This window comes from Panthera tigris, chromosome B1 (genome assembly GCF_018350195.1).
Source record: "Panthera tigris isolate Pti1 chromosome B1, P.tigris_Pti1_mat1.1, whole genome shotgun sequence".
NCBI classification, from domain to species: domain Eukaryota; kingdom Metazoa; phylum Chordata; class Mammalia; order Carnivora; family Felidae; genus Panthera; species Panthera tigris.
The window spans coordinates 129,368,004-129,389,638 of NC_056663.1; the positions used below are offsets into that span (position 1 = coordinate 129,368,004).

Consider the following 21,635-nt stretch of genomic DNA (forward strand, 5'->3'; position numbering starts at 1 on the left):
CTTATTTGGAGCAGGGCTTAGGGTCTGCCTTGTAGAAATAAGTCATCTCTATTTGTGGTCCCACTTTTGGGCCTTGATGGGAATAATGCAACAATGGACTTGTAGGAAGTTTACTGAGCTAGTATTTGGAGGTGGGCCTTTGGGAAGTAGTTAAGTCATATGGGTAGAACACCCATGAATGGGATTAGTGCCTTATAGAAAGAGCCAAAGAGCTAACCTGTTTTCTTTCAGCCATGTGCGGACGTGATGAGAAATCAGCAGTCTGCAACCCGAAGATAGCCCCTACCAGAACCATACCCTGGCACCCTGTTCTCAGACCTCCAGCCTCCAGAACTGTGAGAAATAAATGTTTGCTGTTTATAAGCCACCCAGTCTATGGTCTTTTGTTATAGAGGCCCAAACAAGATCTAAGATATAGAGGGCACAGGTCTGTGCCCTGTCCCATGTTTAGATTTCAATTGTTTCACAGCCTGTAGTTGAAAGCTATATGAGAAGATCATTCACATTTATTTGTTATAAGGTGTGTTATAAGCCTAACCCCAAATTATAAGTTATATTAATTGCTTATATCTGTGTTTTTAGATTCATCATTTACATTATAGACTTCTTGAACAAAGATAACATTTTTCAAAGCACTTAGAAAATATAGAAGACATACAAGACACTTGGTAATTTACAGGTTAAAAATCATTAAGCAGTTCATATATGTTATATTCAAATATGTATTTAATAATAGAAAATAGTGGGGTGCCTGGGTGACTCAGTTGGTTGGGTGTTGGACTTAAGCTCAGGTCCTGATCTTGCAGTTTGTAGGTTCAAGCCCCACATCAGGCTCTGTGCTGACAGTTCAGAGCCTGGAGCCTGCTTCTGATTCTGTGTCTCCCTGTCTATCTGTCCCTTCCCCACTTGCACTCTTTCTCTGTATCTCAAAAATAAATAAACATTAAAAACTTACAAAAATAATAGAAAATAGCATATTTACATATTTCAATACTTTAATTATTGGGCAACTTTAACTAAGCTAAATAACTGAACAAATTAAATAATTATATAAGAAAGGTTATAGTGTTCTATTCTAATAATGGAAATATTCCATGAGCCCTTAGTAACTATAAAATTACTCATATTCTTAAATTTTAAAAACATATTTGCTGTTATGATTTTCATACATAGATATGTAAACTCTATTTTACATTACTATGTTAAATTTAGAAATCTTACTTAAATTTTGGTAGACTAAAAAGATTAGATTGTCAGGAATTCTAGGGCTAAGTCAGAGGGGACCATAAAGAAAAAGAGGACCCACATAGCAAGTCTTCTGAGTTGGGAAGGCTCAGGGTAATAGGCCTGCTCACCTGAGTTATAAACAAGAACTTTTCTGCAGTTTCTGACATTTTATTAATAATCCTCCATCAAGATGAAAGAAAGACCCAAAGGTCAGCTTGATCTAAATCTGTGTTCTGTGTGCTTGCTGCTCATTTTTCTGTTCATCAATATGAGGGAGGTAAGGAAATGAGGGGTGTGGATGAGGATGGATGAAATTCTATTTGTCAACTTTGTATTTACCTTCAACTCAATAGTACTGCATGATTTTCACATATAACAATATCAGAAATCTCATGCCAGGTCAGAACAGATGTTTAACTATCTCTGAATGTTGGAAACCTGACCAAAATGGGAATGCTTCCCCTGAATCCTGAAATAGCCTTAAGTCATATATGAGTGCACCACCTTTAAAATGCAGAATCCTATCATTGACCTCTAGGCTTAATTCAGTAAAGTGGAGTTGCTAGAAAATTAGGAAACATGCACCATTTAGGTCCCAGACCTCGTGTTGCCTGTAATAAGGCAAACATTTCACAATGGCATACGATTCTCTAGACTCTAGCAAAATTCTCCCAGATGCCTTGCATACAATTAAAACAATCTAGTATAATCTATTTCAACTTGGCAAAATTAAAACTATATTCTAGTTGGATACATCTCTCTGGGAAAATCCAGTTTTCCTAAGCTGTCATCTTTGATAAGAGTTCCAGGCGCTGCTGACAAAGCATTAGATGTTATCAATGATGTATGGAGAAAGAAAAGAAAATGTCTTGCAAACAGATTTAAATAAAATATGCTCATGGGACATATGTCATGTATCAACACCCTGGATTCTAAGCATACCAGTGAACTGGATTACAGTCTTACAGAGTGGTCTCATGACTCCAAGGTAATAAATACTTCACACCATAAAAGAGGTTTTAAACATGAAGTGGCGAATATGTCTAATATCACTGCATTTAGAAGTTCAAATATAAAGCTGTAACTGGTTGCATTAGCTTGGAAAATGTAAAATTAAAATATAAGAAAATAGGTTGATGGGTATAAATGAAAATGGTACTTTAAACTAAGTATCACGGGGCGCCTGGGTGGCACAGTCAGTTGGGCGGCCGACTTCGGCTCAGGTCATGATCTCGCGGTCCGTGAGTTCGAGCCCCGCATCGGGCTCTGTGCTGACAGCTCAGAGCCTGGAGCCTGTTTTGGATTCTGTGTCTCCCTCTCTCTCACCCTCCCCCATTCATGCTCTGTCTCTCTCTATCTCAAAAATAAAATAAACGTTAAAAAAAAAAAAAACTAAGTATGAGAAGCAGTTGAAAACAAAATGACACATGTTTAATATATATGCAGTTTTTAACTTGCATTGAAGATAAACACCTAAAGCTATCCACTGATACTTCTGAAATATAATTAACTATTTTTCTCTGCACTGTAATTAGCCTAGGAATCTAAGAGTAAAATAAAGATTGGACTGAAACTATTAAGTAGCATCTAACATCAACATGGTATTTAGTATTAATAATTCATTCAGCTTACTGAGGTACTAATATTTAGTTTATACTTTGAGAACCCTACATGAAATTCTGTGGAGTTGATTATTAGCAAGAAATACATTATTCACTCAAGTTTATTCTGATTATTAATAATCACCTGTGAATATTAGGAAGGGAAATAGCCATGTAAGTTCCATGAGGGCCAACTGACATAGATCCTACAGAGAACACCTTTACATTGTGAAAACAGGGGCACTTGGGTTAATCGTCAATTAATCGTCCAACTCTTGATTTCTGCTCAGGTCATGATCTCATAGTTCATGAGTTCCAACCCCGCATCCAGCTCTGCGCTAACATGTGGAACCTGCTTGGGGTTATCTCCCTCTCTTTATCTCACTGTTCTTCCCCCACTTGTGCTCTCTCTCAAAATAAATAAAGAAACAAATGAATAAAGAAACAAATAATTAAATAGTAAAAATACACAAAAAATACTTTAGAGTTGCATGTATAGCACATTGAAAGGTTTATTTCAATTGAGGATTTAGGAAATGCATTCCATCTGCATGGAATAATATATTCATTTATTCATTTAAAATATTTGAGTGCTTATAAGTCATGCACTGTTTTATGCACCAGTTTTTAAAATTTTTTAATGTTTATTCATTTTTTGAGAGACAGAGAGAGACAAGAGCATGAGTGGGGGAGGGGCAGAGAGAGAGGGAGACACAGAATTGGAAGCAGGCTTGAGGCTCTGAGCTGTTAGTGCAGGGCCTGATGTGGGGCTTGAACCCATGAACTGTGATATCATGAGCTGCGCCAAAGTAAGAGGCTTAACCGACTCAGCCACCCAGGCGCCCTGCACCAGTTTTTAATACTGGGCACTGAGTGAAATGTCTTTATAGGGATACACAAATCCTTTATTGTTTTTTCTTACTGTCAAGAAAAAAGTCCCAAGAAACAGGCACAATGAGAGGGTTATTAGTAATTGCCATAACTTCAGGGACTACTTTACACTGTCCTTAAGTTAAAGAAAGGGGAACCAAACCCTTAGATTATTGGAAAATCACTGAGTAAAGATTTGTTTTTGTCTTCAAAGCTACAAGTAAGTACATACATAACATTTTCTGGTTTCCTCAAAGATGCAGTATGAATAGAATAAAATAAACTTAAGTTTTATGAGTCAGTTTGAACCTTCCTAATTATACACAGAAAATTTATTATTTACACAAACTAAATTTAATATATTATCTATGAAATAATGCTATAAATAAGTTACAATTTCATTGTCTGATAATATTTTGCTCAACTATACACCATTTAGTTCTCAAAGGACAAATCTGTAGTGTTGGGAAAGATTGGCCTTGTTAGGGATTTTTGATATAAATGTTAGTAGTTTTAAATGTTTGAGTAAAATTCAAATATGGAAAATTTTTTGCAGATTTTGGAATTGAAGAAAGGAATAATGTTCATTTGCCTAATGACAGATATGACATATTTCCAGAAAACAATAATTTTGTTTTTATGGATCTCAGTTACACACTATAAGAAGAACCAGTGAAAAGAAAAAGAATTCAGCTCGAAGAATTAACATGTTGAAGTGATAGTTTTCTAAGAATCAGATTATCACACATTAGTAAAAAGTAAAGCTTCATTTTCCAAAAACATAGCTTGTCCATTTACTATGGCTCAGAAAAAAAAATTATCACAGTTTTTGTTTTATTATCAAATGTTTACCTATATCTATATCTATAGCTTAAGCTGAATATATGCAACTAAAATCAAGAACTTTCTACTCATTTGCACATATTTCCAGGATGAATGGAAAACCTAAAAAAATAAAGTCATTAAAATTTTTGTTTCAAGAACAGGATTCATTTAATATATGTTTATTTTAATATTCTAATGACAAAATCTTACTAGTAAATGTGCACTTAGACCACAGAATTAGAAAAAAAAAGTAATATAGTTAAACAGAAATACATAATACTTGTGACAAAGAAGGCTTTATATTATACATAGAAAATCCTAAAGATTCCACCAAAAAAACCTACTACAAGTAATAAATCAATTAACTAAAGTTGCAGCATATAAAATTAATATACAGAAATATATTTCATTTCTATATACTAATAACGGAGTAGCAGAAAGAGAAATTAAGAAAACAATTTCATTTACCAGAGAGTAACAATACTTAAGAATAGATTTAATCAAGTAGGTGAAAGACCTGTACTCTGAAAATTATAAAACACTGTTGAAAACAATTAAAGTTGACACAAATGGAAAGATATTCCATGTTCATGGATTGGAATAATATTGTTAAAATGTTAAAATAAAATGCCAACAGAATTTTTCACAGAAGTAGATTTGTAAGGAACCACAAAAGACCTCAAATAGCCAAAGCTATCTTGAGAAAGAAGAATAAAATTGGAAGTATCATAATTCCAGATTTCGAGATATATTACAAAAGCTGTAGTAATCAAAACAGTATGGTACTGGCACAGAAACAGATACATAGGTCAATGGAACAGAATAGACAGCCCAGAAATAAACCTATAAGTAAATGGTCAATTAATCTATGACAAAGGAGGCAAGAATATATAATGGGGAAAAGACATTCTCTTCAACAAATGGCACTGGGAAAATTGAACAGCAACATGTAAAAGAGTTAAACTGGACCACTGTCAAACACCATTACAATAATAAACTCAACATAGATTAAAGACGTATATGTGAGACATGAAACCACAAAAATCCTAGATGAGAACACAGGCAGTAATTTCTCTGACATCAGCTGTAGCAACATTTTTCTAGATATGTCTTATTTTTAATGTTTATTTGAGAGAGAGAGAGGGAGAGAGAGAGGACAAGTGGGGGGGGAGGGGGAAGAGAGACAGAGGGAGGCATAGAATCTGAAGCAGGCTCCAGGTTCCAAGCTGTCAGCTCAGAACCTCACATGGGGCTTGAACTCACAAACTGTGACATCATGAGCTGAGCCAAAGTCAGATGCTCAACTGACTGGGCCACCCAGACGTGCCTAGGTATATCTTTTAAGACAAGGGAAACAAAAGCAAAAATAAACTACTGGGACTACATCAAAATGGAAAGCTTCTGTACAGTAAAGGAAAGCATCAGCAAAACAAAAAAAAGCAATCTACTGAATGGGAGAAAATATTCACAAATGATATATCCAATAAGGGGTTAATATCCAAAATATATAAAGAATTTATGCAACACAAACAAAAATCCAATTTGAAAAATGGGCAGAGGACCTGAATATACATTTTTACAAAGAAGACATACAGATGGCCAACAGACATATGAAAAAATGTTCAACATCACTAATTATCAAGGAATTGTAAAGCATACCCATGATTTCACTTGACAACTGTCACAATGGCAAAATTAAAAAAGACAAGAAATAACAAGTGCTGGCCAGGATGTGGGAAAAAAGGAACCTTTGTGCACTGCTGGTGGGAATACAAATTAGTGCAGCCACTGTAGGAAACACTATGAAGTCTCCTCGAAGAATTAAAAACAGAAATACCATATGACCTAGTAATTTGACTACTGAGGTATTAACCTAAAGAAAACAAAAACACTAATTCAAAAAAATACATATGAACCTCTATGTTTACTGCAGCATCATTTACAAAAGCCAAGATATGGAAGCAATGTTAAGTGTCCATTGGTAGATGAATGGAATATTAATACAGCCATAAAAAAGATAAGATCTTGCCATTTGCAACAACATGGATGAACTAGAAGGCATTATGCTAAATGAAGTAAGTCAGACTGAGAAATACCACCTGATTTCACCCATGTAGAAGTAGAACCAAACCAAATCAATAAACAAAAAGTAGACTCAGGCCTTTAAAAATAGAATACAAACAGGTTGCCAGTAGAGAAAGGGGAGGAGAGAGAGGCAAAATGGGTGGAGTGTCAGATACAGGTTTCCAGTTATGGAATAAGTCATGGGAATAAAAGGCACAGCACAGGGAATACAGTCAATGATTTTGTATTAGTGTTGTATGGTGACAGATGGTAGGTACTCTTGTAGTAAGCAGAGCATAATATATAGAGAAGTTGAATCCTATGTTACACACCTGAAACAAATGTGACATTGCATGTCAACTGTACTCAATTTTTAGAAATAAAATAACAATTAAAAGAAAAAGGAGGTCTTGCCATCTACTGCAGTGTTGTTACTTTTGGTAATTTACTTTAATATAAATAAGAAAAAAATCAGAGTGTAAAATATGTAGCAATTATCATTTCAAACGTATAAAAAAAACGGGGAGAAACGCCTGAATATCCAAAAGAATTAGGTTGGGGTAGTGGAATAATGGGTAACATTTTTTATTTCTCTTCTACCACTAGGTAAGTTTTATTTAAAAAAAACTGGGGGTGCCTGTGTGCCTCAGTCAGTTAAGCATTCAACTCTTGATTTTGACTTAGGTCATGATCTCATCGTTTGTGAGTTCAAACCCTGCATAGGGCTCTACATGACTGTGTAGGTCCTGCTTGGGATATTCTCAGTCTCTCTCTTTCTCAAAATAAGTAAACTAAAAAAAAAAAAGAAAGAAAGAAAGAAAGAAAAAAGATTTCAAAAATCTAGTCTAAATAAAGGTTACCTAACATTTAGTCAAGATGATTATTTTAAGTAAAAAGTACTCTCTATTATAACATACAAACAGTATGACTTCTACAAGAAGCAGAATTTGTTGTGATATATTGGCAGTTGGGTTCATAAAGTTTCAAGGATGAATTGTAGTGTTATTCATTCAACTTTAAGTTCAATGACATCAGAAGGATTACATTAAATTTGCCAAGTGTCTGCCTTTTGCAACATACTGAAGATAATGCAAACAAATAATGTAGCCAATCTTGAGCACTATAACAGGCACAGTGTCATCTTTTCAGGAACTTGACTTTTTTGCTAAAACAAATATGCCTATTGTGACAAAATTCAGGAGAGGAAAATATATAGACTCTAATCCATGGAAATTTATATCATGATATAGTTTCTTTAAATGATGGATTGTATGACAAGATAGGCTATGCAGTTCAAGACCTCTGTGTTCAAAATGACAGAATTATGAAGAGTAACTATTTTAATTGAAAAGGTCAGATTAGCTAGGAAGTAAAAATCAATAAACAAACATATTTTCGATTGTAGCCCACCTCCCTTCCTCCAATATTTGCCATCTCTTTGCATGTCCAGCATGAAGACGTCAGTCTTAAGCAAAGACAGGACCCTAAAGCATCCTTCAGTCTCTCTTCTGCTGCTCATTAGGTGATAGGAAAGTTCACTAATTGTGCTAGACCTTAGTTACCCTGTTTGCAACGCATGGAGAATAACAATAAAATCCACATATTTCACAGAGTAGTTGGGAACTGTAAATGAATACAGGATGAGTAAATTAACAAAAATTAAAATAAACAAAGAACAATGAGAGGAGGAGCTTATGGGGATAAGACATCTATTATGTTGATGTGAGATGTGTTTTGCACTGCTGCATTTTTTTATTAAAATTCACATCACTTTAATAGTTATTTAGTGTTGCTACCAAACTAGCTTGCTAGCAAATCAAGGACAATTGACAAAAATTCTGCAATTGAAAGAAAAGTAAGGGTGGGTACAGCAGCAGGAAACCCTGGGAGCCTTTAAATACTGAATTCAATTACTTTTGGATGCCTGGGTGGTTCAGTCAACTAAGCATCTGACTCTTGGTTTCGGCTCAGGTCATGATCTCCTGGTTCCTGAGATTGAGCTCCATGTGGGGCTTTGTGCTGACAGCACAGAGCCTGCTTGAGATGTTCTCTCTCCCTCTCTCTCTCCCCCTACCCTGCTTGTGCTCCTTCTCTCTCAAAATAAATAAACATTTTTTTCAAAAAGTTACTTTTGGCTGGCTGCTGAATAAACAAAGAGCTGTGCCTAGAAACTGAGAATTTAATAAAAGGAGAACTGGCTTTTGTATCTGGGGAATTATAAGAACTTTAAGGGGTTCTTATTCTAAAACAACCAAGTTACATGAACTTTAATAGCTCAGAAACCCCTGTAACCACCGACTTGGCAGGGTCTCTATTTTCTTTCTTCCTCTCAGCCTGACATTCCACCAGTCTGTGCACGCCGCAGTGAGAAATCATTTGATTTAAGGAACATTACAATGGAGTACTTTTTTCTTCTCTATACAAATGTATTCAAATTTAATTCACATATGCATAAATTTTTTAAATAACATCTTGTAGTTCTATAACTTTGGGCAATTTATTTACCATCTTTAAGCCTCAGCTTCTATATATATGACATGGCTGAGTGTGATATGAGATACATAAGTAAATTTTCTAGAATAATATTGACACATAATATGGACACTTATTTGCCTTATACTTCTCATTCTTTAGTATTTTCACAAATATAGGTCATAAATATGTTCGTCATTTAAAATTTTTACTCTTCCATTCATACCTTTTTTGTATCAGCTCTTTTCCCACTATCATTAACTTTCTACCTATAGATAGTTTCTATACTGTTTGCATTAGAGATCATTTCTTCTAAAAAATCAGTTTAAAAAAAATCTAATTGTACTACCTCGTCAAAAAGTTTTCTTGTGAAAATGATAAGCAGACTACATAAGGATGACCTAAATTTTTGAAAAAGTTTTTATTGTTTTACTGAATGCTGGAGTTTTTTTTTTTTTAGTTTTTCTTTGCTTTTTAAAAATTTTATTCATTTATTTTTTTATGTCTTTGTTTTTTAGAATACTTTCTATTACAATTTAGACTTTGCCCTTTCCTTATGCATCTACAATTTATTTTAGTTCCTAGCCTTCAGATATCTTAATAGTTCTATTTTCCCCTGCCATTTTATCTTGTTTGCTGTGACACCCATCTTGTATTTCAATTCTCTGTGTCATGTTTCCACTACTGGTTTGTTTGGTCTCTAGAACTCCCTCCACTAAATTATACAACAAAACCAATACTACTCCTTCCCCCTTTTATTTCAATCTTTCATCTCCCAAGTTATATAATTTAGTATCGTGACATTATCTTGCTTTATTCTCTAAAGGTTTCCTTAACAAATACTGGAGCAGGAACAATGATACAAATTTTAGTCATTTCCTTAAAACTTACCAAATGCCCACTTGGCTGGCTGCTGAGACCAGAAGGATGACAAGGCCCCATCATTAAGGTGCTCATCAATGAGAAAGGGAAAGACATCAAGTCAAGGTAAAAGTCACATTTGAATGTGATAGGAAACACACACCAAAAGGATACTTAAGCCCAGGCTTCTCATTAGAATGATGCCTGGTTAAATTTTCAGTTAATGGGATTCAAGGCAAGCTGCCCCAGAATGTGACACTTTGTCATGTGGATTGTTTGAGGTGGAGACAATCAAGGGCTCACAGTCATGAAGAGGTTTTTAGCTCTTTAACTGTCTAAAAGAATTTAGATAGAAAGCCTCTACCAGGAAGAGAGATATTACCAAAGATAATTATAGTTTATCGATAGGTTTATATAGGTAATGAAAGACTTTTCCTCATGACATGGCAAACATTTGTTTACCAAACATTAGTTCTTGTTTTCCTGTGAATGGTCTTCCCACCCTTTGAAGCCCCAAACTCCATCCTCTCTCTTTCCCCTTTTCCTTAACATCGTGGCATATAAGCCTCTACTGCCTGTCTTTGACCCTCTAGTGTCTATATGAGGCTCCTGAACACAGGAAATTAAATTTGTCTTCTTATTAATCTGTTTTATGCCAATTTAATTATTAGTCCAGCCAAAGAGCCTAGAAGGGAAGAAGAGAAATGTTTTTCTCTTCTACAGACTCTTCCTTTGTATTCCTTACAGAACTTAAAATAGTCCTAGTTATAGCTCAACAAGTTGGGAAATGCGATGATGCTAAATTATTAAAAAAAACATTTCTAGCCTAGTCATTCATGTTTTATTGATCAACGGAGTAAAATAATTGTCACATGATATCAAATAGTCACTAATGTCTGTTTGGATTAGTGGGTTTCCTCACTTTTGACAATTCCCTCAGTCTATATTTGATGGGCTTTGGTAGATTTATTCACAATATGAAATACATATATGTGAATATGTATATATTGTATTTATATACATTATATACACACAGAGATTTATTTAAGATCAGTGAAAAATATGTTTTCTTAGCTTTTATGTAAAATACTTAGATTTTTCTAAATCTCTTCATTGCTCTGATAATGCTAAGTCATGATTTTACAAGTGCTTTTAAAAAATGGGCTTCTATAGTGTCCTCACCCAGCCCCAAGGAGTGTCCATAAAAAAGGACATGGTAAAGAAATAACATTAAATGTGCCTGTAATGTCCCAAGCTCTTTCTGAGGAAAGCAACTGTACTCCCCTCTAAGACTGTGACAAGTTGCTGCAGGTGACAGATCTAATATGTTTTCCTATTTGTATCATAAAACTTGCTGTCCTGTCCGTCGGAGCTTTAATGGTACTACCAGCTAATCAATCAACAAACAAGAACCATTGTTTTATTATGATATTGACATGTAGCAAAGGAGAATTATGGTATCTTATTGCATAGAACTAGCCTCACTGCTTTATAATTTATACATTTTTATGTATTAGGGAAAAATATGTTCATGGAGTCAGGCTGACTTTGCTGCAAATCCTAACTCTATCACTTATTATGCAGACTTGAACAAATCAGTTAATCCCTCTGAATATCTGCTTTATTATAGATGAACCGGAAGTAATAATACATACTTCTTGATTTTATTATAAAAAGTAAAGTCACTAATAAACCAAAAGCATTCACTGGAGCACCTGCCAAGGAGTAAGAGCTCAGTAAATAATGGCTGTTATTAAAATGAACTGTTTATGCCTGTCTCCCTGATTTGAATGTTGGCTCTTTAAGAGAGACTATTCTGCTCCATCTTCTTAACCCTTGCTGGGATGTCGGAAGTTAGCCTGGCTTTCAAAAGCTTAAAGATAATCTTGTGAAGTAGAACATTATGCTATAATGCTTTATATTTATGTACCTATCTACACACATATACATAAACACATGCACACATACATACCAACACATATCTTCTCCTTCTGCATATTAACCCCCCTAGTAATTTGGGAACATGATTTGTAGCTCTGCCCCCCACCCCCGCAATTCTAAGTCTTTGGCTATCTTTATGTCTTGTTGACTACTTGAATAGTTTTATTTCATATGTTATTCTATGCACTGAAATCTTGATTGGTATAATAAAAGAAATAAGAATGCAGAGAAAACCAGGGGAGACTGGGTGGCTCAGTCGGTTGAGCCTGACTTTGGCTCAGGTCATGATCTCACAGTTAGTGGGTTCAAGTCCCACATTGGGCTCTGCATTGTCAGTGCCAAGCCTGCTTGGGATTGTCACTCTCCCCTCTCTCTCTGGCCCTCCCCTACTTGCACTTTCTGTCTCTCAAAATAAATAAATAAACTTAAAAAAAGAGTACAGAGAAAGCCACTAAGTTATATGACAACATAGCTTATAAGTGAAAAATATACAAAACATCCAAATTTATATATCAATTTAATTTCTGCCACATGCCTAAATTGGCCATAGTATGGCTTCATGCTGCTTTTAAAAAATATTTATGTCTTAAAGGTAAAACAATTTTATACTAGCACTTAAATTATACCACAATTATTTCCCTATATCCATGCCATACTGCAATATGACAACACTTCATGATAAAGACTTAAACAAATATGTACTATTGCCAAGGCAAGTGCAGTAGAATATTAAAGATTGTATCTTTTTGTCAGCTCTTCATCAGGTTACTAGAGTGTGTCAGGAATTGGAGGCTAATCCCCATTATGTATCACAGGATATTGCCTCATTCACACCATACAACTGTCTCACAGACCTGAAGAGGAATGTAATTACTGCTGCGATAAGCCTTTTCTGGAATATATGCAATTAATTCACCTGGAAAAAAAAGGAGTAGCCTGACACTTTAATAATGTTTAAGTATACCTAATCTATTTCTTTTCTGTTCCTAATGTTTCCTAAATATGAGAAAGAAAGAGGATTTGAAAGTACTTACAGCTGTCTGTTCTTATGTAAATCATCCATGGGCCTATAATATTCTATCTTAAAATGAGTGGTATGAAATAATACCCTAAGTTATAATAGAATGTAGAGCAAGTGGGGAATTACTTTTAAGATGAATTCAGGATATGATTTTCATGCAAAAAAGAATGTTTCTCTTATCAAGTAGGAATTATTCTGTTATTAAAGCTTCAAGGACATACAATTTTATTCAATTTGAATTCTGAATATGTTTTAAACCAAATCAAAATCATTCTCTTCAGATTCTTGATAAAGTGCTATTTAGCCGTATGTATTTCTTAGAGTCTTATTTTTAGCTCCTCCTTTATTATGCACAGTAACCTGATTATACATAATGCTTTACTTTCAGTTCTTCAATTGCCTTCAATTTTTCAAAATTCATCAGTTCTACAAGTGCCTTTTATACAGCTCCATACTTTGCTATTCAAGTATTAACAAATGAGCTGAGAGCTTGGTTTACATTTAAATAAAGCAAATGGGATTTCTTAAGAGACTGGAGGAAAATGGTTGTTTATATGTTTACTTACATTCAAGTAAGAATTTTCAATATTTGCTTTCAGTGAGAAAAAAAGGTTTAATAACACACTAACATATATGTGTATACACACACACACACACACACACACACACACACACACACACCCCTCCATATATGTATGTATATATAGAGAGAGACAGATTCATATATATACTTATCTTATGTCATCTGTTTTTCAACTTAGTCTTTACACTGAAGGAAGAAGAAGTTTTCAAAACTCAGCTATGTACCTACCTTATTGGATATCTAGAACAGAGATAATTTTAAAAGTCCTATTTCTAGAAGAAAATCCTACTTTAAATAATCAAGACATAAAATGAGATTTAGTGATAGTCAGAAAAGAAACGCAGCTAGTTGAAAGGTGGTCATACAAAGCGTTGTAAATGTTATCATGCCATAAAGTAATGTCTTAATAAACATAATATTAAGATTTATGAATATTTTGCAAAAGGTATAATTTAGGCAACTTTTTTTTAAGGTTTATTTTTGAGAGAGAGCACAGAGCAGGAGGGACAGAAAGGGAGGATAACAGAGGATCTGAAGCCAGCTCTCCGCTGACAGCAGAGCGCCTATGTGGGGCTCAAGTTTGCAAACTGTGAGATCATAACGTAAGATGAAACGGGATGCTCAACCAACTGAGCCCAGGTGCCCAAATTTAGGCAACTATTAAATCATGCCTGATGCAACTTTTTTGGTTAGTACATTAGTTTTAAAACATTAAAACAAAACATACAAAAAAAAAGGAAACATACAATTTAAAATAAGTTCAGAACCAGCTATTAAAAGTCAGTAAAATACTTAATGTATGAACTAAAATATGTATCTTGTAGTTCTAACTCTATTTCTTTACATCTTAAATAAAAATACTGCAAATGGTTATATCAAATGACAGAACTGAAGTAACTCAAGATTCTTTCATCTTTATAACTATGCTTTCATTTCTTATTTTGAATTTATTGTTGAATACCTTAATATGTAGTACTACAGGGGTTAGAAACACAAATTGGGTTTAAAGATTCTGAACTGTTAATCTCTGTGCAAAGTTCTCCTTAACAGGAACTTCTCCCAATTAACCTTCATTTAAAAATACAATGTTATTAAGAGATGAGTAATAATGTGCTAATGGGAATTTTAAAAGTGTGATTAAAATGTAAACAACCTAACCTGAAGTTACTAAATTAGGATTCAGATCCATAAGAAAACAAACAAACAAACAAACAAAAACCCACATCATTCAGGGAGGAGACTTAGAACTGACATTTTTTAAATTGTTGGCCTATGGTAAATGCAAAATGCTTTTAGTCGGTTTTATTATTATTTTAAGTGCTTCCCAGTCAATGCCGCTCCTCACTCATTAGATTAGAAACATGTGATGACTAAAATAACAGCTCTCACTACATTCTGACAAGTCTAAATGGTATGTGGTAAACATGAAGGCAACCACTGGAAGTATTTCTGTTTTGCCTTCCTTTGTTTTAATGAGGGATGTATTATAGCATACTTATTTTCAGACAGTTCATAAACTTTCTGGCCGAAGTCTTATTTATAGGTCACTTGTTGAAACTTGGCTTTTAAGTAGAAATATGCTTTTAAAGAAATATACCGTAAAAAGCAGAATCTGATGCTTTCTACTCAGATGGGCTGCAAAATGAACAAAAGTCTAAACGAAAGAATAAAATGATAGACATTATGCAAGTTTAGAGTCATAAATTACTGACAATTCACCTTTTTTAATGTGGTTACCCATGCAAATTCATTATTGACAAAGTAATAGGCATTTAAATTACTGGTAAAACATAATATTAAATGCATAGCATGGTGTACTGATCCTAATTAGGGCAATTAAATTTTACTATTTACAGTCTTAGGTCCAACTAAAGTTATTTTTACTTTTAAGTTATCTTCAACTTCTTTAAAAATATTTTTAATCAATCCATTAATAAATGCCAAACCCAATTTCTTCAATTTCTGAAATCGTATATAGGGTAAACTTTTCACCTATACTGTGAAACCATTTATAAAGTTTCTGAAGCCATTTATAAGATTAATAATCATTTAGAAGAAAGTATCCATTCTCCCCCCACCTCCCAAAACACAAGGCTACACTTCACCATCAATGTTTATGATAAATCTCTCAGATATATTTTAGGAACAAGAAGGTAATATTTACAATGTCCCTCAGTTTTATACTAGCAATAAAATTACATTGCAATCTTCAACGTGACCTTCACTTAATAGCTGAGAAAAAGAACCAAACTTTCTCATAAGTGGGAAAAATATTTATCTGTTTTATGTCACCAGTAGTCAAAGTTAAACCGAAAGTTAAAATAATTTATTTTAAATAACTTTTGTTATATTGATTCTGATTAGGTATTCTTACTTTTAGCCAATATGTTTAGACCTTTGGCCTTAACTTATACCAATGCATTAAATACCATGAAATCCCTAAATCTTTGTGCTGGTAGAAGAGTTCTACTTCTTTTTTTTTATTAAATTTTTTTATGTTTATTCATTTTTGAAAGACAGAGAGACAGAGCACAAGCATGGGTGGGGTGGAGAGAGAGGCGGACACAGAATCTGAAGCAGGCTCCAGGCTCTGAGTTGTCAGCACAGAGCCCCACACAGGGCTCAAACTCCCGAACCGAGAGATCATGACCTGAGCCGAAGTCAGATGCTCAACCGAGAGAACCATCCAGGTGCCCCAAGAGTTCTATTTCTAATATTGAAAAAGTTAAACATACTCTACACAATAAGTACAATTTATATTTAAATATATATCCAAATATCATTTAATTATTTTTTAAAAAAGACTTCCTATTGTTTCTGACTCTGAAAGTTTGTTCTTTTCCATGCTTTCAATTAATATCCTTATTAACAATAATTTTCAGTGAAGTACATGTCAGTTTTTCATCTTATTTCCTACTCTGAACCAGTAATTCCTAGCAGTCTTTAGTAATAATCTTGTCCAGGTTTTTGATTTTTATTCTCAGATGTGAGTTTTTGTCAACTAGACTCTTACAGAGAATTTTGATATGCAAAAACAGTAATATCATAACTAATGTCATTAAGTGGCTGTAGTGAACGAGTAGAATTCCATAAGACCTCTGATACCTTTACTTCCCTTTCAGACTAAATGATTGTATTCCCAAATTCATGTTGAAATCCTACCCCTTTGATGTGATGGTATTTGGGGTGGAGATTTGGGGAAGTGATTAGGATTAGATTAGGTCATAAAGGTAGGGCCTTATGGGATTGGTGCCTTTAGGATGGGATAATCCACATTGGGGATTAGGGTTTTAATTGATTAGCTTTGGGGAGGACACAATTCAACCCTAGCACTATTTTTCATCTTTCAAGTGAATAGATATTCAAAGAATTAGAGACCCTGTCATCAATACCCCATTTGAAGGAAACGTTCAGGAAAACTTTTTAAATTTTTTAACGTTTATTTATTTTTGAAAGACAGAGACAGAGCACAGTGAGGAGAAGAAAGAGAGGGAGACACAGAATCCCAAGCAGGCTCAAGGCTCTGAGCTGTCAGCACAGAGCCTGACGCAGGGCTCGAACTCATGAGTCATAAGATCATGACCTGAGCTGAAGTCGGATGCTTAACTGACTCAGCCACCCAGGCACCCTGGGAAAAGATTCTAACCAAACCATAAATGAATCAGAGACCATAGAAAAGAAAGATAAAAAGTTGAGAAAACAGTAATGTGTAATAAGTCTTATACTATGCACTATAATTAGGGATTTACAAATGTAAATCACAAATATTAAAATAAATATGTTTCAAAGGAAAACCACTAAAAGAACTGAAATCACTAAAAGTCTTCAAAGCTTTGCAAATTTCATGTATGTTTCCAGGGTAGGAAACAAATAAAAACATTAAGATTTCATTTGATGGGAGAATAGTCTCAAACTTGAAAAAGGAATTTCAAATGTTTGGTTAATTCCAATTTTTGTTTGTGAAAATATTTTATAATATCAATACAAGCTATTTTGATAATTTATTATCAACATAAAAGTATTATTTGCATAGCTCATGTCACATAGGTACAGCTAGCCAGTACCCTTCACATTACCTCATAGCAATGCAGAGAAGATTTTGTTGTATTATAAAGCACTTAGAAGTAAGTGTATGAACCAATTCTTTCCTGATTACCCATAACAAAAATTCCTGCCCAAAGAGTTTGTCTTCTCCAGTTAGTTGCCCTAACACTTCTACAACCACAGGACACTCTGGTATGCTGATATTTAATATTCTCTTGTACATCATACAATACATGCAAATAATTAGCTATTGAAAAAAAAAAACCAGTAAGTCTCACCAAGGTAAGTGATGCATACAAATTTCAGGGATAATAATTTAAGACATCTTGAAATTGTTCCCAAAAGTACAAACCTCTTATTTTTGTTTTTCTTCTTCTTAAAGATAAACAGGAAGGAATAAATTCAGAGTATGATTACAAAATACATCCTTATTAGAAATGCAGTTAATAATGTGGATAATTTGCCCCAAAATCAATATATAATCTAAAATCAGAATTATTAGGTTTTCTTAGCATATTTATACTTTGCAAAATCTACTAACCCAGAAAAAAAAGTGAAGTTAAACCAACATAATTCTGAAATCACAGAGTAAAAATGCTATTTAAAATGTGTATTTAGTGCCTGAAAAAAATATATATAACTATGAAATATAACCATAAACATTAACATTTTGTGCTATGAACTAAATTGTGTCCCTCCCAAATTTGTATATTAAAACCCTAATCCTAGTGTGATGGTATTTGGAAATGGGGGTCTTGGGAGATGCTTCAGTTTCAATGAGGTCATGAGGGTATATGTAGCTCTCATGATGGGTTCGTGCCCATATAAGAAAAAAGTTAGAACTCTCCGTCTTGTCCTCTCCATGCACATGCACTTAGCAAAGGCCATGTGAGTACAGAGTAGCCATCTGCAGCCAGGAAGAGAGCTCTCACCAGAACCCAACCATGTTAGCACCTTGATCTTGGACTTCTAGCCTCCAGGACTATGAGAAAATAAATTTTTTAAACCATACAGTCTATGGCGTTTTGTACAGCAGCTCTAGCAGCCTAAAATGCAATGCAAAGGACTATTTATGTAATGGTCAAAGGAGAAGCCCATCCATTCTACCGAACTTTTTTTTTCTTCATTCAAACTGGGTATCAACAGATAGACATTAAACCTATAACATACAATTTTATTGGGGATTATAATAACCCTGAAGCAATGGTTCTCAATTCGGGAAAATTTTGCCCCCAGAAGACATTTTGCAATGCTTTCTCTCTCTCTCCCTCTCTGTCTGCCCTTCCTCTGCTCTCTCTCTCTCGCTCCCTCAAAATAAGTAAATACATTTTTTTAAAAAAGTTACAAAAAATCTTTTTGAGAGAGAGAGAGCTCATGGGAGCAGGGAGAGGGCCAGAGGGAGCAAGAGAGAGACAGCAGGCTCCCAAGTAAGCTCCCAAGTAGGCTCCACACTCAGTGCAGAATCCTGAAGTAGGGCTTGATCCCACGACCCTGGGATCATGACCAGAGCCGTAATCAAGAGTCAAAAGCTCAACCAACTGAGACACCCAGGCACTCCTCTGAAATGTTTTCAAATTCTCAAAGGTAGGTAGGTAAAGTATAAAAGTAAAGTTTAATGTCCACCTTGTCAAAATGTCACAAGTTATTTGTTATCAGGATCACAAGTATGCTAGGACTTAATTTTTAATGCATCCAAGTGGGTTGTATAGCTTTTATGTGGTTATACCCTTCCTCTATGCTCCAAATCCAGTTTTGATGATGCCCTTTTCTTTTCAGCAACATCTCTCCTTCTTTAAGTCCTTAAATCACTTACACACCTTCCTCTTCAGCTATAGTCCTCTTTAATAAAACAAACTTTGTTTTCGGAAGTTAACATTTTCTTATTTAAATATCCAAGATGGTTATGCAAACTACATAGCATAAAAATGGAACAAAAACAAAAACAAAACTCTTGCAAGTCATTTTACTAAATCAGCCAACAGAAGACTTTCTTTCTCAGATGCAGGGGCATTACATTACTTTAAGTATAATGATGTAATATTAGCTTTAGGAGTAATCATTTTCTTTCTCATTCCACTCAACAAATGAAGGTCTGATGTCTTGTATATGTTTTAAATTTAATCACAACTAATGTTAAGGGGAAAAAATGAATACTTCTTTCTGAGCTAATCCACCAAGAATAAGCATTCTGACAAAGGGAATAGATTTTCTGTTGTGTTAAAACTGATGATTATTTGCATCCATTAGTATCTACATGATTTTCATTCAACTTAAATATTTTTTTGTCTACCACATAAACAAAGCTTGGTCACATAACATGTACCTCTGGAGTTATGTTAACTACAGAAATGTTTTCCTAATGTAATAAAATAAATTTACAGTAAATCTATTACTTATTTAGAAAAGGTAATTCCAAGTAACAGAAGACATGTTCCTTTTGTCTGTAGTACTATTAGTATTTTAAATACTGGTTTATAGGTTTTCTAAAGCAACAATAATAAGCTCATGAGGCCAATAACCAGCATCAAGTCAATCATAACACAGTCCCAATAAAGGTCAGGTTTCAGTTAAAACATTATCTGTTGTCAAGAACCAATAAAATATGCTCTAAATCTGTCCCCTATTTCACTAATATGTTGAGAATTCTCAGAAGCTTGATGGTCTATAAAATCTGTTTTGTCATTTAATTGTATCAAATAATTAGGTAATATATCATTGTTAATGTAGTCAACTCTGACATCATCCTAAAGAATATAATTGGCTAGGATTTGTTTTTTCATCTTGATAACGAGTCAGGCTCTTTTATTGTTTAATACTTCTTCATTTTACTGGTATTATTAAGAACTTTTGATGAATTAAAATTCCTTTCTCATTCCTCTCTTTTTCATTCTTATTTTACAGATCATTTTTTACTAAATTCAGAGTAAATTTTATGGCAAAATATTGTTAATATACATATATAAGTTGAAAACACATGTTTAAGTAATGCACACTGCTGTTCTTGTTACCTACCAAATATATTTTCAGGTTATGAAAGTTTAACTTAATCAATTTTGTATAATGTTGCATTTTAAAACCCCCTGAAAATATCAATAAACTTTAATATTTTGTGTAATTTTACATAATATAGATATCACATTAACAAAAATTAGGTTAATACATTTTTGGCAGCTTTATGAAAATAAAAAGTACAATCTATTTTTGTTTAAGATTTTTGAGTACTTTGCTTCATATTACATGATCATATCTCTAGGAGGAGCAGTATGAAGTTAAATCACACACTTTACAAAATAAAATATGACCTTAGTCTTTACAATTTTTGATAGAGAAAACTAAAATGTCTAATCTTGGCTTAGTGATCTGTTTCTGGAATTATACAAAGTTTAGTATAGATTAGAGACCATTCTATTTTTCAGATTTTCAAATCCTCACATCTGTAAGACTATAAAATTGATAATTAATCCGATTGAAGCATTAACAGTTTATACATAATATTATTGTTAACAAAAAAGTTGTTGGAGGGTTTATAGCAAATAACCTTGCAAGGAAAGTATGTTTGTGGGCCAATATTTTTATCACTTACCAGCTCTTCCTGAAGTTGGCAAATGAGTTCATCCCGCTCTTTCAGCTGCAGCTTCAGCATTGAGCATTCATCTTTCATTATATCCTATAAAAACATCAAAGAGACAGCATAATAGGCTTAGCCATTTCACTTTGCTCTTGATAAGGAAAGTCAGCTTCACACAGTGGGAGATAATTGCATATGACTAATGAAACTCAAATTTTCTACAGTCTGGTATTTTTCATAATATATTCTAAGTTGCAAGATAAACAAGCTAATGCATCTGAAGATATTATTCTATATAATATACACAGGTATGTTTTTTTAATCAGTCTTTTTCTTTAATATCCATTTGTCCATTTTGTTGCCTAAGACAAACCAGTGAGTCATCCTAAAGTCTTTCCTCCCATTCTTGTGCATACATAATGAGTAGAAAAATGGCTATCCTCTAAAAGAGATACTTTTACCTATAATTTGTTCCCCTGCTATAATTAAATATTAATTCCCAAACCAGTTACCAAGTTATGGTCTTTATCTTTGATGGTGTCTCTATAATACTTGTCC

General features: G+C 33.8%; 1 protein-coding gene across 5 annotated transcripts in view; it reads right to left on the minus strand.

The window, feature by feature from the left end:
- The window catches only part of CCSER1 (coiled-coil serine rich protein 1), an 855,904-nt gene that overhangs the window by 248,846 nt on the left and 585,423 nt on the right, over window positions 1-21,635 (minus strand). For all 5 annotated transcript variants that reach the window (XM_042984180.1, XM_042984181.1, XM_007074680.2 and 2 more), the window contains one exon: window positions 21,093-21,176. In XM_042984180.1, coding sequence (XP_042840114.1) covers window positions 21,093-21,176 — 84 coding nt within the window. The remainder of the gene's footprint in view (window positions 1-21,092; window positions 21,177-21,635) is intronic.